Source organism: Cryptotermes secundus, unplaced genomic scaffold (assembly GCF_002891405.2).
Source record: "Cryptotermes secundus unplaced genomic scaffold, Csec_1.0 scaffold949, whole genome shotgun sequence".
Lineage (NCBI taxonomy): Eukaryota > Metazoa > Arthropoda > Insecta > Blattodea > Kalotermitidae > Cryptotermes > Cryptotermes secundus.
The window spans coordinates 82,728-99,006 of record NW_019721778.1 but is presented as its reverse complement, the minus strand read 5'-3'; the positions used below and the strand labels follow the sequence as shown (position 1 = coordinate 99,006).

Below are 16,279 nucleotides of genomic sequence, written 5' to 3'. Positions count from 1 at the left end.
CGCCACACCTGCATACGTGATACGCCGATGCGAGAGGCCATTCTACGAGTGGAGAGACGCGGACTTCTATCAATCATGCGAAGAATGTTCTCTCGTGTGTTTCTCATTTGTACATCCTCCCTTTCCGACTGCACAGAAACACTTGGAAGAGAACCAGTATCACGCAATGTCTGGTGAATTCGCGTAAATACACTTCGAGATGGAATCCTTCGATCAGGAAAACGCCTTTGGTATTCTTCAACAGCAGCACGTGCATTGTGACCGCAAAATCCACACACAAAATGCATATCACAATATTCCACAAGACAACACAACAACACAAGAGGCATTTCAGCAACTCATCACACAAACTAATTTACCACCCATTCACGACCCCGCCGCAACGTAATCTGTAGGCTCTGGTAGGTAGCGCATGAGCTTACGGCTAGTGACTCACAGCACTCAAGGACAAACAGATAAGGGTCTCAGCTGACAGCTATAGTGCGTGGACCTGCAAGAAGACCACACTTTTCTCGGGCCATTATCTCCGTAACCGTTCAACTTTGGACATAGGTGTTTTGGGTTATATCGGCATACTTTAACATAAGGAACACCCTCCCAAAGTTTGGTTCCTTCCTCCTGGGACACCCTGTATATATATATAAAAAAATGAAGTTCCAGGCAGAACTCATACAGCCAACTTCCAATTATACAAACCTGGTGTTGTCAATGTCTTATTTAGGTAACACAAATATATAATCCTATAATAAAATTCAATTTGGTTCAAGGGCCTATATGCTCATTCATGTACAGATGGTAATAGTATGAAATCCTAGCTGAGTACAATTTCTATTTCTGCTTCAACAATGTAGAAGAGTACATTCACACAAGTAGACCTCTGCCTGCTACCTGCTTCTTGCTGGTTTCTTTCGTGGCTTGCTCTTCAACCATGAAGATGGTGGTACCATGTTTCTGTGAAACAGTGGACGTTTCCTGAACTACATGGCATAACCAATCAAAAGAATGTTTGTCTTAGTCAAAATTAAGAAACTGTCAAATCCAGCATGTTACAGGTTGTTGCTGCTGTCACTGTCATTGTCATCATCATCATCACTGTGAATGTTATTATTTTAGCGTCTGTTACAACACATTACTTATATACTGATTTTTGTCCACATTAAATTTGTCATATATAACCTCAAAATTTGCACTAGGAAATTGGGATGACCTCTACTGATACAATGATATAACCTCAAAATTTGCATTGGCATGACTTTATTTCTGATTACAGGAAATTAAAAGTAAGAAATTTGGAAGACCTCTAATGATAACAAGGCCCATAACAAGCCTATTGAAGATTGTGGAATTTGTGGTTCTCACAGCAGTGGTTATGAAAGAGTACTATCTTCTGGGATATATTGTCATGTACTTAGTATGCCGAGAGTCAACCGATGTTTTGGAGGAACATATCACCTCCATCTTTAGGGTCGAAGAATAAGCCGAGCAAGAAACCAGTGTGAGCCCTACTTGCCATCTGCATTCATACTGGCTTCTTGATTGGCATGGAGACTTAATGAGCCCACACTTTTTCCTTAAGAAAGGAAAGTATGCCAAAAATGACACAGTGATATAACTGCAGATTCTAATTGGTTCTGACAATGGTGGATGACACACAGAATTACTGGGGTTTTGGACTTTTTCCATCTTCTGGAATTTCAGGTAATAAAGGACACGACATTTTGGAAACTGGATCTGTTTCTGTCTTCAGGTGAGAAAGGAAGACACCTACTCAGTTGGACCCGTTAGAAAGAGCTAATCTCAATCACTGATCCAGTGGTCCTTTCTAACCTGAAGATGGAAACAGATCCAGTTTCTGAAATGTTGTGTCCTCTATTACCTAAAATTCCAGACGATGGAAAAAGTCCAAAACCCAAGTAATTCTGAGTGATATTCCTGTTGAAAATTTCTGAACAGCAAAGACAACATAAAAATCTTCACTCTGGATCTCAAAGATGTATTCTATAACCTTTAACATACTGCACTTATATTTAACATATGAAGAGGAGAAATATAAGATGTGGGAAGACACTGCCTGACAAGGTAGGTGAGGATTCAATGAGGAATTTACTGAAACTAAAACTGGTGACATCTGTGTAACCTTAAGCTAAGTCCAACTGTCCAGCATAATAGTCATCTTTATAGAGGTTACTTCTTGTAAATAACGATCTACCCATATCACAACAAACTCTTTTAAATTCACTAATATATGCATTTCATTTTGCCACCCACTATCAGTGTCACTTTGTACTTCCTAACCACTGCCACATGCATGATTCCTAACATACTCTGTGCCCTTCACAGACTGCTACTTATCTTTTATTCAGCTCAAGTTTAAAGAGTATGTTCATTTGATATGGTACGCTATTCAGTTATGACTTTTCAAACTGTCAATACATACAAGAAAAATATCAATAGGGATAGGGTCCAGGATATATTACAATCAAAATCAAAGTCACATTTATTGTATCAGTTATTATGGAAAAAGAAAATTTCTACATAACTGATGCCTTATATAATCAATTCTAGCCTCTAACATCAAGTTTCGTGATGCAATAAAACCTAACCTTTGATCACTGTTATGACTGGTAATTATATGTTTCAGTCAGAATAGCAATGGGCTACAGGCTAGATGGCTGGGGATCAATTCCTAGCAGGGGCAGGAGATATTTCTCTTCTCCAAAGCATCCAGACTGGCTCTGGGATCCACCAAGCCTCCTATCCAATGGATACATGGGGCTTTACCCAAGGGAGTAAAGAAGTCAGGGTGTGTAGCTGACCACTCACCTTCATCTAGTGCCAAGGTCAAGAATTGTGAAGCTATACCTCCACTCCCTTGTGCAACTACAATTTCACCTTTACCCTTTATAGGTTCAGTACATAGCAGCACTCATCAGTGTTACTACTCTTTCATGCATTGCTCTGTCTTCAATTTGTCCTTTAGTATCATGCACACAGTTTCATTTCTATGTTCCTTTTGTTCATTTTCTACACACCAAGCAGATTTTGCTACTAAATATATGTCAAGAATGGAACCCCCCCCCCACCAATAGATGCCAATTAAATACAAATTATGCTTATGCAAGACCACTGGTCCCCCGCCCCAAAATCAGAATTGAACAACATGAGACATACTTGTGAACTGTGATTCAGTTACAAAAGTGCCTATCAAACATTTATATCTGGTTGTACTGTTCAGAAATGTTCCTCAGTCAGATGTTACCTTCTATCCGAATATTAACAGTCTCCTGTGAACCTTGTGCCTGCCCTCCTCGGACAATGGTGATGTTGGGGACACCAGCAGCATGGGCAGCAGAGACTGCAGCAGCTATTGCAGCAGCTGTCGCAGCTTGCGCTGCCTGAGCAATGCTGCCAGCAAAGGGCTGAGCTTGTGTAAGAACACTGTTGCTGCCACTTCCACCGTTTTCTCCATTGGAACCACTGGACACGAATAAAAGAAAACAAGACTATAAAAAAATACACATATTGTCGCATGTTGGGTGTATAACGCAACAAATAACTTCACGCCTTAGTGGATATAGCGAATTGTATTTCACTTTCGCTCTTACAATCACACAATTTACAGATTCACAATTACTGCTATCTGCAGTATCACAAATACTACACTGCAAATGCTGGTTGACTGCCTGGCTGACTCGTAACTCGAGAACTTGAAAACTCAGAACTGACTATGAATAGTCTTCGCTGCTCCGTATCTAGCCTCGTTCTGGACAATGCAGAAAACAGCCACGTAACAGGCACCACTGTTGTCTGGCGCCATGGTTACCGGTGTTACTGGTAACACTGTCATGCTGTCGGGAGTTGTCTCTCGCAACCATTGTTTACCCATGTTGCATAGCGACCAGTGTGCCGGGACTTGGCTCGCATCGGGTCCGCTCGGCACGTCACCGCCGTGGGGGGGGGGGAGGGGTGTCCTGCATAGCACGGCACGTCACACTGCTCCCTCCTTAAGGCTTTTTGTCCCGAATAGCCTAACGGTGCACCCCCGTTCTTTTGTCTTTGGAGGCTGTTCCTGCAGCATCTGTTCTCTGGCCGTTACAACTGCTTTCCTCTTAAGACCAGCTAGTCTCGAGCGGTTTCCTGCTAACTTGCCAGAAGATCACATTCATCCATCGCTTTCTCCCATGGCACATTCACTCTCTCTGGGGAGGCTGGTTCTTCTATTTTACTGGCTCCTCTTCTGTGCCCTGCTTCTTTTTTCGTTTTGAAGGGGGTCGACCCCTCCATAGTGTCCATTTTTCAATGTTCACATCAGCTGGGATTCTGTGCAGCACTTCCACTTGTGCACTTGCACATGCCTCAAATTTCCTTTTCAGGATGAGTCCTTGTGTCCTCCTCTCACGTTGAAGTCCTTCTCGTGCTTTCTTTGACAAATCTTTATGCGGGCTTGTGCGTGACTCCAACTGATCTCCCTGAAGTCTGAGTATCTTGCGCTGTGTCACATTTGCACAGCTAGTCATCTTCTTGTCAGCAGCCAATTCGTGCTGCGGTCCACACTTTACGTTGGTCGAAGATTTCTTGAAGATATCACTCTTGCGCCATGCCACCGTCGCATGGCAGGACATCTTTGTGTCGCTTCTCTTCAGCGGTCCACAATTTCTTTGGGTCCAAGATTTCCTGAAGATATTCCTCCAACGCCATGCCACTGTTGCACGGCGGGACACCTTCCTGCAGCCGGTGGCCAACTTCATCCGTGATCCAGAAATTCCTCAGGTTGCTCTCCACGTCGTCCTGCAGCTTGCTTCTTGCCCCTATACCACTTCTTCCGTCCTTTGACCGGTTTCACTACGGCATCTTCGTTGGGGACTTCTCGTTGTTGGGCCACCTCAGGTTTCCTGTCTGCTGAGGTTGGCTCTTTTTCTTCCAGACGTGCCTCTATCTCTTGGCAGGCCGTGGCAATGAGAACCCAATCATGATCAAATTAAGTACAAAGAAATACAGCACTCTATCCTTTATAAATATGCAGAACCTGTAGTAATACTGGTAACCTTCCACCCTCATGACCATCAGAACCTAACACATAACATTATATAACAGAACATGAAATAAAAATCCTGCATGCTGTGACAAACAACAGGAAGTCGTCAAGTGCAGAACTTAACAAAAAGATTTCTTATCATGCCACACTTCACAAAAATTGATCAACTGTCAACAAACTAAAAAAAACTATTCTAATGCCACAGAAGTAAAATGAAAATCCTTATTCCATCTTCTCTTAATATTTATTAATAATAAAAAGTCCTTAAGGAAGAATGCAGGTTTATAATAAGACCATGCTGGTCTGTGTATGGATGTCATCCGTTTCAACTTTTGAACCAGGAGACTGATTTCCGCAGAACTTTGTATGAATGCTGTGCAAACTGGTGGCTGCTGATACAGCATATCTTTTAACTTCCTACATTCTGTAACAACAACAAAGCGAGCACAGTAACTACCACTTTATTTAGGGTCCTCTTTTCTAGAAGCAAAATAACAACATGGCAGCCAAAAGAAAGAAGTTTTCTTCGGCTTTTGGTGTGATGGCTGCATCTAGCGACCCCAGTGACACTGTCTTAAAGTGGTGGTCAGACTTGGTTACTTGATAATAGCCTACTTAACACAATTAAGCTGACCTGAAAAAATAGTTGAATCAAGATACTGTTATAACAAGAGTAATGAAAGAAAGCAAAAAAGCATTCAAAATGAAAAGCAAAAAGAGTTCTTTTCATTTTTATTTAAATGCTGACACTATCTTCTGTGTTGGAAGTATGTCTCTTGAGGAAAGGTAAGGGGGAGTTAGCAGACATTTCTGGAGATGGAGAACGGGACTTTGTAGGTTCCAAGGGTGACAGCTAGCACACATATGACTGAATTATTGAATCATTCAGGAAGGTAACACCTTCATCTCGCGCCACAGCTCAAGCAGTTAGTCACTGGCTTCCCACTGTGGCGTGCCGGGTTCAATCCCTGGTCTGGTCAAGTGGGATTTGTGGTGGACAAAGTGGTGCTGGGGCAGGTTTTCTCAGAGTACTTCGGTTTCCCTTGCCAATCTTCATTCAACCAATAGCTCCATAATCACCCTCACCTATGATCTGGGACTGGTACAACAGGCCAGAAGTGGCCACAGTACCAAGTGGACTCAGTCCCACCTTACCAAGTAATAAAAAAAAAACCTTCATTTGTATAAATGGATGTCTGTAACTTGGGGACTTCTATATTCTTAACAGCAATTTGTACACACAATGCTGGACCCAAGACTGTACATGAATGGTTTCATAAACAATTATATTACATTATAATACAAACAGGGAAGGAGGCTGGGTGCACCCAAAGTTATTGCTAGCATATGCTGACTGATAAGGAAAAGAATCTGAATGCATCTGCTCCAGTTATCGAGTACATATTACAACACAAAAAGAATAATAGGACTGATCAGTACTGAACATTAAACAAAACTTTTCTTACCTCCCATTCTCTACATCTTCTGGGGGTGATTCTGGGTCTGGTGACTCCTGAATGCCGGGCCATTCCAACCGCTGCAGAACAGCAGATGCACGGCGAACCATTCGACGAGCCACTATTAAGCGACTCTGTGAGAGATTATGAGATGGCTGAGGTGGCTGAATACCTTAAAAATATTCACAGGCATTAACTATTACAAATAAGTGGCCTTCATAGTCTAGGGGTAACGTTCCCACCTCATGACTCAAGATACGCAGGTTCAAACCCGGCAGAGGTCATGGAATTTTTAAGGGTGGAAAAATTCAGGGAACAAGTCCTCCAGGATGGACTTTAAGCTGTGGGTCCCGTGTCGTAGATTTACGGCACGTAAGAGATCCTCATGTCTCTAGGAGACCTCTGAGCAAAATTATGCAAAATGTTTCCTGTCCAAGTAGTTTCCAATGCCTCTGGTAGATGGGGAGTTTATCGGGTACCAATGCCAGTAGAGGGCCGACCTCACTGGCAGAAAGGGGAGAATTATCGGGTACCACTGCCAGTAGAGGGCCGACCTCACTGGCAGAAAGGGGAGATAGTGGGCACCAGACAACCACGAACCACACTACTAACTGCTGACTCTGACCTCTGACTCAAAGACTGACTAACTCATCCCACTGGTTTCCGTTACATAGCCTCAGTGTGGACCTAAAAGAGAACACTGCTTCAAATAACTCCTCCACTGTTGAGTGATGTGTTAAGCAGGATGTTGCCTAGTGATGACCCAGGTACTGCTGATGTGGGAGTGTGTTTTGGTTGCTATAGCAATGGATGACTTTTCTGTGCCCACTATTCTGACTTTATCAACCATTATGTCATAATATGATGGGTAAATCTTGTAAAATGTAAACCTACACTGCATGAGGTCAGTTCCAATAAAAGAACTCAATATAACTGATAGTTTCTCTTTACTAAGCCGAAAAAAGCATTAACTAAAACCCGCCTACCAATTTTAGAGAAAAAACAACAGAGAAGTTAGTGTGCAGGTAATTTTTTATATTTTGTGATACACACAATAAACATTCAACATATGACACTTAAGCTTACATATGAGTAAACATCTCGAGTCAGTAAGATTCTCTTACTAAGAAGTAGGAGATGAGCATACCTTGTGCATCCATAAGATCTGCAGGAAAGGCCATAGCCCCAAGATACATAGCATTTCCATCCATGCGAGGCTGTCTGTGATGCTGGTTTGTACGGCGCTGTTGCTGATTTGGTTGCCTGACCCCTGAATTATTTCCATTGGGTCGAGTGGTTTGTGGTGGAGGTCGATGAACAAGATGAATGACCTTACCGTTGACATCTGCAAATTAGCACGCCTTCATAAATGTCCAGGTAAAGCTATGCTTATACTCAAAACTGTGCCCAAACAGCCAAAATATCATAATCAAATGGTGGCTCAATTCTTCAACTACCTTTCCTTCCAGGGAGGAGGCTTAATCGATTTTAGAGTAACTAGTCAAGAGAAAATCCAGAAAGGTTCTGCCAGAGGAAATGAATCCCAACTGCCAAGTCCAGAGCAAACATCTTCATTTATTGAGCTATCATTACTCATGAGAAACATTCATTACTGATCTTAATACTTACTTCACTTCAGACTTCACTGAATAACATATATACTTTCTACCAATTTCCGTCTGTTAAGTAAGTAAGAAAGGTTATGTGTTCATGCTATGTCGCCCCACATTCCAACTTTTGAGCCAGCTCAACAATTTTCATGAAATCTGGTATGGATATTCTGCCATCACAAGTACTGTAGCCTCATTTTATTTAATTTCCTACAACTGGAGAAGTTCTGGTGTCTGCACACTCTTTGGCTGATGTATCTTCAACTGGTAACTGACTAAGTTTTCTGCCACTTCTTATACAGCATTAACACAAAAGTATGCTAGGTAAAGTTTGAAACAAATACTGCTGGAAAAAATTATACATGTCTTAACAATTCTTCCATCTACTGTAATTCTCAACCAGAAATATGCAATGTTCAACACCATACTTGACCATAGTTCAACATAAACACATGCTCACAGATGACTGATCACACAAACTTGCAACTGATGGAAATGAACTGCACACTTCTTATCAACGTGACTGTGTAGTGTCACACTGTTTACTTCAAAGCATGAATCAGCAATGCACAACAACTGCTGATTAGCTAAACGATTGTTCAAACTAAATGCTGTAACTCTTGGCTGTATCTCTCCACACACTTTGTAAAGTACCTACTACATCTTTGAGTCATCACATATATCAAAATGGTGTATGAAGGTCCCATCTGAAAGTTGAAAGAAATACTGCAATCCAAACATTTCAAAATGAAGTTGAAATCAGAAAGAGAAGTGACTGTGAAGTTGGCTCAGGGCAGCACAAGCTTCCAATTTTATACATCTGTGAGCAAATATCTGTTTCACAAGTTTGTTATAATATGAAAACCATCACTGTCACTTTCAGAGAATAAGAACATTCCAACCCTATAATGTGTAACATAGAATGAGCAATACCCTTCTGCTGAATTGTTTTATTCAGCGTGGTACTAATTCTACAGCAAAAATATGTAGTACCTAAGAATGTAGGTATGAGTAAAAAGATGAACAAGGTATTTACTGGCATGCTTTGATAATAACAGTATGTGCCTCAATTTTCATAATAGTAAACAACAGGATACTTACCATATTCACTCAAATTCTTTTCATCAACCAACACCCTTCCACAATAAATCAACCGCTGAGAATCTGCAGGAATATTGATTGATTCAGCAATTTTTTCTTTCAGTTGCTTCACTGTAGTCTGTAAAAATGAAAGGCAATGTACATCACACACTATGTTATGTTTCAAAGCGTAAGTACATTACAAATACAAAAATGAACAGGCTATTATAATAATACAAGTGGACAAATGAAGTGTTGCTATAAGTGGCAAGTACAATTACTCAGCATACTGGGTTATATCCTAATTTACCACTATAACTACAGATAGCATTTACAAAATTATGTAAAATTAAGACTTATCTGATGTTCATAAGAGAATATACATATCGTCACGTGTTGGGTGTATAACGTGACAAATAACTTCACGCTGTATAGGATATAGCGAATTTATTGCACATTCACTCTCCACACTTATACAATTCACAGTTATACAATCTTAATCTTATACAATTCACTGTCTCAATTGCTGTTCAACTGCACAATATTAAGAGTCATGGGAGATCAGATCTTTTGCATTTGTCAGATACTGGGGGGGAAAAAAAAGGGAGTAGAATGAGACAGTACATCAGCTATTCATAGACTTCAAGAAAGCCTATGTTTCAGTTAGGAGGGAAGTGTTGTACAATATTCTGATAGAGTTTGGGGTACCCATCAAACCAGTTAGGCTGCTTAAAATGTGTTTAAACGAAACATATGATAAAGTCCGTACATGTAAACTTCTGTCTGATAATTTTTCTATTAAAAATGGTCCAAAACAAGGAGATGCTTTAGTGCCACTGCTTTTCAACTTTGCTTTAGAATATGCCATTAGGAAGATCCAGGGAAGCCAGGTGGGACTAAAATTAAATGGGACACATCAGCTGTTGTTCTACGTTGATGATGTTAATCTACTGGGTGATAATATAGATACCATAAACAGAAACAAGGAGACTTTAATTGACCCAAGTAAGGAGGTTTGTCTAGAAGTAAACACAGAGAAAACTAAGTATATGCTGCTGTCTTGTAACCAAAATACAGGGCAAAGTCATGACATAAAGACAGGTAACAGATGTTTTGAAAATGTGGCACAGTTCAGATATTTGGGAACAACAATAACAAATCAAAACCTGATTCAAGAGGAAATTCAGAGGAGACTGAACTCGGATAATACTTGGTACCATTCAGTCCAGAACCTTTTGTCTTCTCGTCTGCTGTCCAGAAACATAAAAATCAGAATATACAAAACTCTAATTTTCCTTGTTGTTCGGTATGGGTGTGAAACTTTGTCTCCGACTTTAAGGGGGGAACATAGAGTGAGGGTGTTTGAGAACAGGGTGTTGAGGGGAATATTTGGACGAAAGCGAGATGAAGTGGTATGAGGTTGGAGAAAACTGCATACTGAGAAGCTTCGTAACTTGTACTCTTCTCCAAGTATAATTAGAATGATCAAGTGGAGGAAGATGAGGTGGACAGGGCATGCAGCACGAATGAGAAGAGGAATGCATATATGCATATAGGATATTGGTGGGAAAGCCAGAATGAAAGAGACCACTGTGAAGACCAAGGCGTAGGTGGGTTGACAATATTAAAATGGACCTGAGATAGGATGAAATGGTATGGATTGGATTGATCTGGCTCAGGATAGGGACCAGTGGAGGGCTCTTGTGAACACAGTAATGAACCTTCGGGCTCCATAAAATGCTGGGAAGTTCTTGAGTAGCTGCACAATTAGTGGCTTCTCAACAAGGGCTCAGCTCCATGAGTGAGTGAGTGAGTGATTTAGTGGGGGAGTTCCCTTCCAACTTCATCATCCATATGAAGACAAATTGTTTGTAACAATGGAGTATGACAGAGTTAAATTTCTTTTATAACACAGTAGTGAAAGAAATTAATAACTTACTTGTTCAATGTAACTTTTAAATTTTGTTTTAATTATGACAATAATGAAGATAATTCAATCATATTAATTTCTGTAAGTGCTTGACAACAGCAAGATAGCCCACTGCAGGCAAGCACTGAAAAATGGAAGATATAAAAACATAAACAATGCAGTAAAACACAAAAAGAGCTATCAATAACATAAGAACAGGATAAAATGTAGAAAGTAAAACTAAAGAGGCCAGACACAAGACAAAACTCATAAATTAAGCGATAAGTCACTGAAAGAGCGAAAAATATTAGCCAGTGAAACACAATTGCTCTTCAAGATGTCATCTTCCTGCAATCTCTGATTACACCATACAACACTGATTTTCTCCTTGAGTATTGAGGGGGTAGGTTACCCCATGCACCGCGACCAGTTTGATCTACTGTGCGTTCCCCTTTGAATTTCTACTGTCTCCATACCCTACCGGTACTGATGCTTGCTATCGTTCCCTTCTGCCAGCAAGGTTTCAGCCTTCTACTGGCAGTGGTATCTGATAGTCCCTTTCTGTCAGTGAGGTCATCCCTCCTCTGGCAGTGGTACCTAAGCTCCCCCATCTACCTGAGGCACTGGAAACTACTTGGGCAGGAAATTTGCCTAATTTAGCTCAGAGGTCTCCTAGAGACATGAGGTTCTTTTACGTGCCGTAAATCTACGACAAGGAACCCACAGCTTAAAGTCCCTCCTGAAGGACTTGTTCCCTGAATTTTTCCGCCCTTAAAAATTCCATGACCTCCACCGGGTTTGAACCCGCGTCCCTTGAGTCATGAGGTGGGAACGTTACCCCTAGACTATGGAGGCCGCGATTTTCTCCTTAGTGAAGAGTTGTGTAATTTCAGTGCAGTCTTATGTGCATGAAAATGTTATGGAAAACATTCTATAAACCACCATCTTCTTTGGAAAACTACATTTGTGATTTCTTAAAAAAAAAATATGTAGCATCTCACTAATATTTGGCTTGGATAGTTGCGAGCATCCAACTGTTGGTTAATACAACACCAAATGTCATTCACTCACTGCTCAGGAAATTAATATGTTCTGCAATGATCAGCCAAAAAACTGCCATATCATATCCAGCTATATGCTTTATGGATTGTAGCATGACAAGTTTTGAGCCTGAAAATCATGACACAATATTTTAAAGCTCAGGCTGACATTCAGCACACCCGTATTTAGTGTTGCCAGCGATTTTCCCTTACAAGAGGAAAATATTTTCCATGTTGCTGCACAGCGTTATTCCTTATACGTATCCATAAACAGAATCCAGAATGGACAAGCATTCGATATCCACGCAAGAGAAACTCTACAGAAGTGTATCTCTGCCTTCATATTTTAGGTCAGTTTTTCTCACAATAAGATTTTCTTATTATAGGGCACCAATTAGTACATGAGGAGCATAACATATCAGCAAAATTTTGAAAAACTCCGAATCCTCTTCTCTGATATAATTAGGCTTTCTGTTCCTCCAATACACACAATTCAGTAGGACTAAACAAGTCAAGTAGACAACTGCTTTATGTTTGTACCTTTCATGATCATTATTTTAACACTCTTGTAGATAGTTATTTAAAACATTAAGAATTCTCCCTCTTCAACCTCAGTAATGAGGTATTTTAGCGTCCTGTTGCACTGATTTTCGTCCATGATATGTATGCCATGTCTGTCTTGTAGTGCACTCAATTTCACCTGTTATTTCACAACAGCTTCGGCAACATAGTGCCATCATCAGGTGCTCCATTTACGTTAATCTATTGCATTGCTTGCCATTATGTCATTGTAAAATTATTTATAAAATATTTTAAAATATTCATAAATTATAATATATTTTTATACACTAAAATCTTGTTAAGATATTCATCTTATATGTCCCAATTCAAACCCGCGCATGGTTCCTCCACTATGGGAGTTGTTCCTCTTATACTCTGTGTATATCTGCAACGTGAAAAAGGTGCTTATTATTTTTACTTTCAGCTTCAATCTGTTATGTGTTGTATTATAATGTTTAGTACTCACCGTGTCTCGTGATGTGTGTTTCCCTTTTGGCTGCGGGTGTTGTAATGTTGGATGTGTGTGTGTGTCTTCGTATTGATTGAGCTATGATGTTGTGGGGGTAAATGTGCTGGAGGTAGGTGGTGGGGTTGTGTTATGTTGTTCTGTGTAAATTGTGTGTAGTTCATGAAATACTGGGTTGTATATTTCCTTATTTATATTGTTCATATGCGTGTTTTTGTTGTTCTGTATATATGATAGTTTTCTAATGCGTTTAAATACTGTCCTTTCTTATTTGTTGCTATGATATCCACAGTGTTTTCTATTGTACCGTATGCATGCCCTGTGTTTAATATGTGTTTTGAGTATCCTGTATTGCTGTTATTGTGTCTTATGTCATATATGTGTTCTTTATATCTGGTATTAAATTTCCTCCCTGTTTGTCCTATATATTCCATGGAGCAATCTAGGCATTTCATTCTATATATGCCACTTTTGTTATATTTACTCATTTGTGTTTTTGATTTTAAAATCTGTTGTAAATTATTATTAGTTCTAAATGCTATTTTTAATTTTGTGTCACGAAATAGTTTTGTAATGTTTCTTGTTTCTTTTCCTATGTATGTGAATGTTACCCATTTTGTTTTCTGTTCTTCTGAATTCTCTGTGATGTTCTATTCTTTTGTAATGTTTTGGTTTCTTTTATTTGTAGTTAATTTAGTAATTATATGTGTTGTACTTATTGTTTACAAGTATGTTATTTATAGTAGCTATCTCAGTATCTTTTGCTACTTTGGTAATGGGGTAATTATTTACTCGATCTATAAGGTATTTAATACCAGATATCTTGTGTTCTTGTGGATGGTCACTTGGTATTATTATGTCCGTTGCTGTGTGTTTGCGGTGTACTGAAAATTGCAAATTTTTTGTTTCTCTATATATTCCTATATCTAGGAAATTTATATAGATTTATGGTTCTCTTTCTATATTGTGAAATTTATTGTTGGTTGCAGTTTATTAAATTCTATAACCATGTCGTCGATATTTGTTTGTTTATATCATATATATTAGTTTGGTAACTGTAAATATTCTAGTAGTGTCCTAGATATTAGTATTGCTATTTGGTATGCTGATGCATGTCTCCAATTGATTATGGGTCTAATGAGTGCGTTGTGTTTGTGTAGTTTTATTGTCGCGTGCATATTTGGGGCCGTAGGGTTCATGTTTGTGTATTTCCATTTTTGTTCTTTTTGTATTATATTTGTGCATTGTTTTACTGTTTGTTTAATTATGTTTTGGTATTGTTGTGTTGGGTCTTTGTTGATTATTGTAAAATTATTCTCTTGTATAAATTTCATTGCCGGTCACGGTACCCAAGCAGTCTAAGGCACGTACTGTCTTTGCTCGCTTAGAAACCAGGATCGTGGGTTCGAATCCCACTCAGGGCATGGATGTTTAGTTTGTGCGTGTGCGTTTTTCTGTGTTTGTGTACAGGTAGAGGCCTTGTGACGAGCTGATCACCCGCCCAAGGAGTGCTACCAAATGTGTAAGATCTAGAAAAACCAAAGTGAACGGAGAAGTTCATGGAGGTAGGCCTAGGCCCACTGGGGCTGTAGTGCCAAGGAAAAATAAATTTCATTATTTTTTGTTATTCTTCTTCTGTTATTATTACTAATGTTTTACCTTTGTCTGCTTTTGTTACTATTAATCTGTTATCTAGCATTTTTCTCTTTATATTCATAGCTACTTTCCATTCTCTCTTGCTGTTATAACTATTATGAATTTCTTTGTTTCTGCTAATACCTTTTATTTGTTTCGCAACTATGTGTCTATAGTAGTTGTGTTCTGTTATATCTAGTTTTGTTACTGCTGTTTCTGCTTTGAGAGCTAATGTTTCAATCCATTTTTTATTTTTATAGTGTAAATTGTATTTTAACCCCTTGCTTAAGAGTTGGATTTCGTCTTGTGTAAAGTGTGTGTTTGTTCAATTTTGTACACGTGTATAAGTTGTGTTGTTAAGCTTGTTCATTGCTGTTTGGGTTTTTTCCCATTTTTTTTAGTTTTTGTTGTTGTTTTAGATATGTTGTTTTCATTTCGTGTTGTAGTTTTTGGTTTATTGCGTCTTCTATACTATTCCAAACTTTTTGCCATGTGTTTGCGTTGTGTATGTGTTTGTGGTAAAGTTGCGTATTTAATTCTTCTTTCTTTTTGTATAGGAATTTTATTTCGTTTTTTATGAGCGATATTTGAGCTCGTGTTTTTGTTTTTCTCGCTGCTTCATTATATTCTGGTATTTTAATGTGGGCGTATTTTGGTATTAACCTCTTCCTCAAATATGTCTTATTAAAATTTATGTTGGCATTGCAATGTAATAGTTTACGTTTACAATTCATGTATTGGTATACGCATCTAGTATGAATACTATTCATAATGTTGTATTTTAGCGTCCTGTGGCACTGATTTTCGTCCATGATATGTATGCAGTGTCCGTCTTGTAGTGCACTCAATTTCACCTGTTATTTCACAACATGTTTCGGCAACTTAGTGCCATCATCAGGTGCTCCATTTACATTAATCTATTGCATTGCTTGCCATTATGTCATTGTATACGTGGTGTGTTCAAAAAGTATCGAACCTTCTTTTTTCCTGCGTAAACCAATGAAGTGCAGGAGGCTCCCTTCAGTGGAGATGTGGAGGGGACATTCATGCTCAGTTGTGAATTTCTTCCTGCCCGCAGAAAGCGCCAGTTGCTGGCAGTCGGCCTATGAGTGAGGACGTGTAGTGAGCGCTTGTCGGATTACAGTAAGGTGTAAAATGACAGAACAACATGACCAGCGATATTGCATCAAATTTTGCCAAAAGCTTGGCGATACCCAAGTGGAAACCATTCGCAAGATTCAACAGGCTTTCGGGGATGATACCATGAGCAACTCACAGATAAAGGAGTGATACAACAGCTTCAAAGATGGCCGCACATCAGTGGACAGCGAACCGCGTTCAGGCAGACCCTCAACAAGCCGAAATGAGAATGTCATTGACCAAGTGCGGACTTTGGTCATGGAGGACCGTCTTATCACAGTCCGAGAACTTGCGAACGAGGTAGGGGTAAGCATTGGATCGGTACATTCAATTTTGACCGATGATT

General features: G+C 39.5%; 1 protein-coding gene across 2 annotated transcripts in view; it reads right to left on the bottom strand.

Annotated features, from left to right (window-relative positions):
• The window catches only part of LOC111875790 (large proline-rich protein BAG6), a 43,748-nt gene that overhangs the window by 21,337 nt on the left and 6,132 nt on the right, over positions 1 to 16,279 (bottom strand). For both annotated transcript variants that reach the window (XM_023872311.2, XM_023872313.1), the window contains 4 exons: positions 9,204 to 9,321; positions 7,640 to 7,837; positions 6,502 to 6,664; positions 3,260 to 3,477 (listed from right to left, as the gene is read on the bottom strand). In XM_023872311.2, coding sequence (XP_023728079.1) covers positions 3,260 to 3,477; positions 6,502 to 6,664; positions 7,640 to 7,837; positions 9,204 to 9,321 — 697 coding nt within the window. The remainder of the gene's footprint in view (positions 1 to 3,259; positions 3,478 to 6,501; positions 6,665 to 7,639; positions 7,838 to 9,203; positions 9,322 to 16,279) is intronic.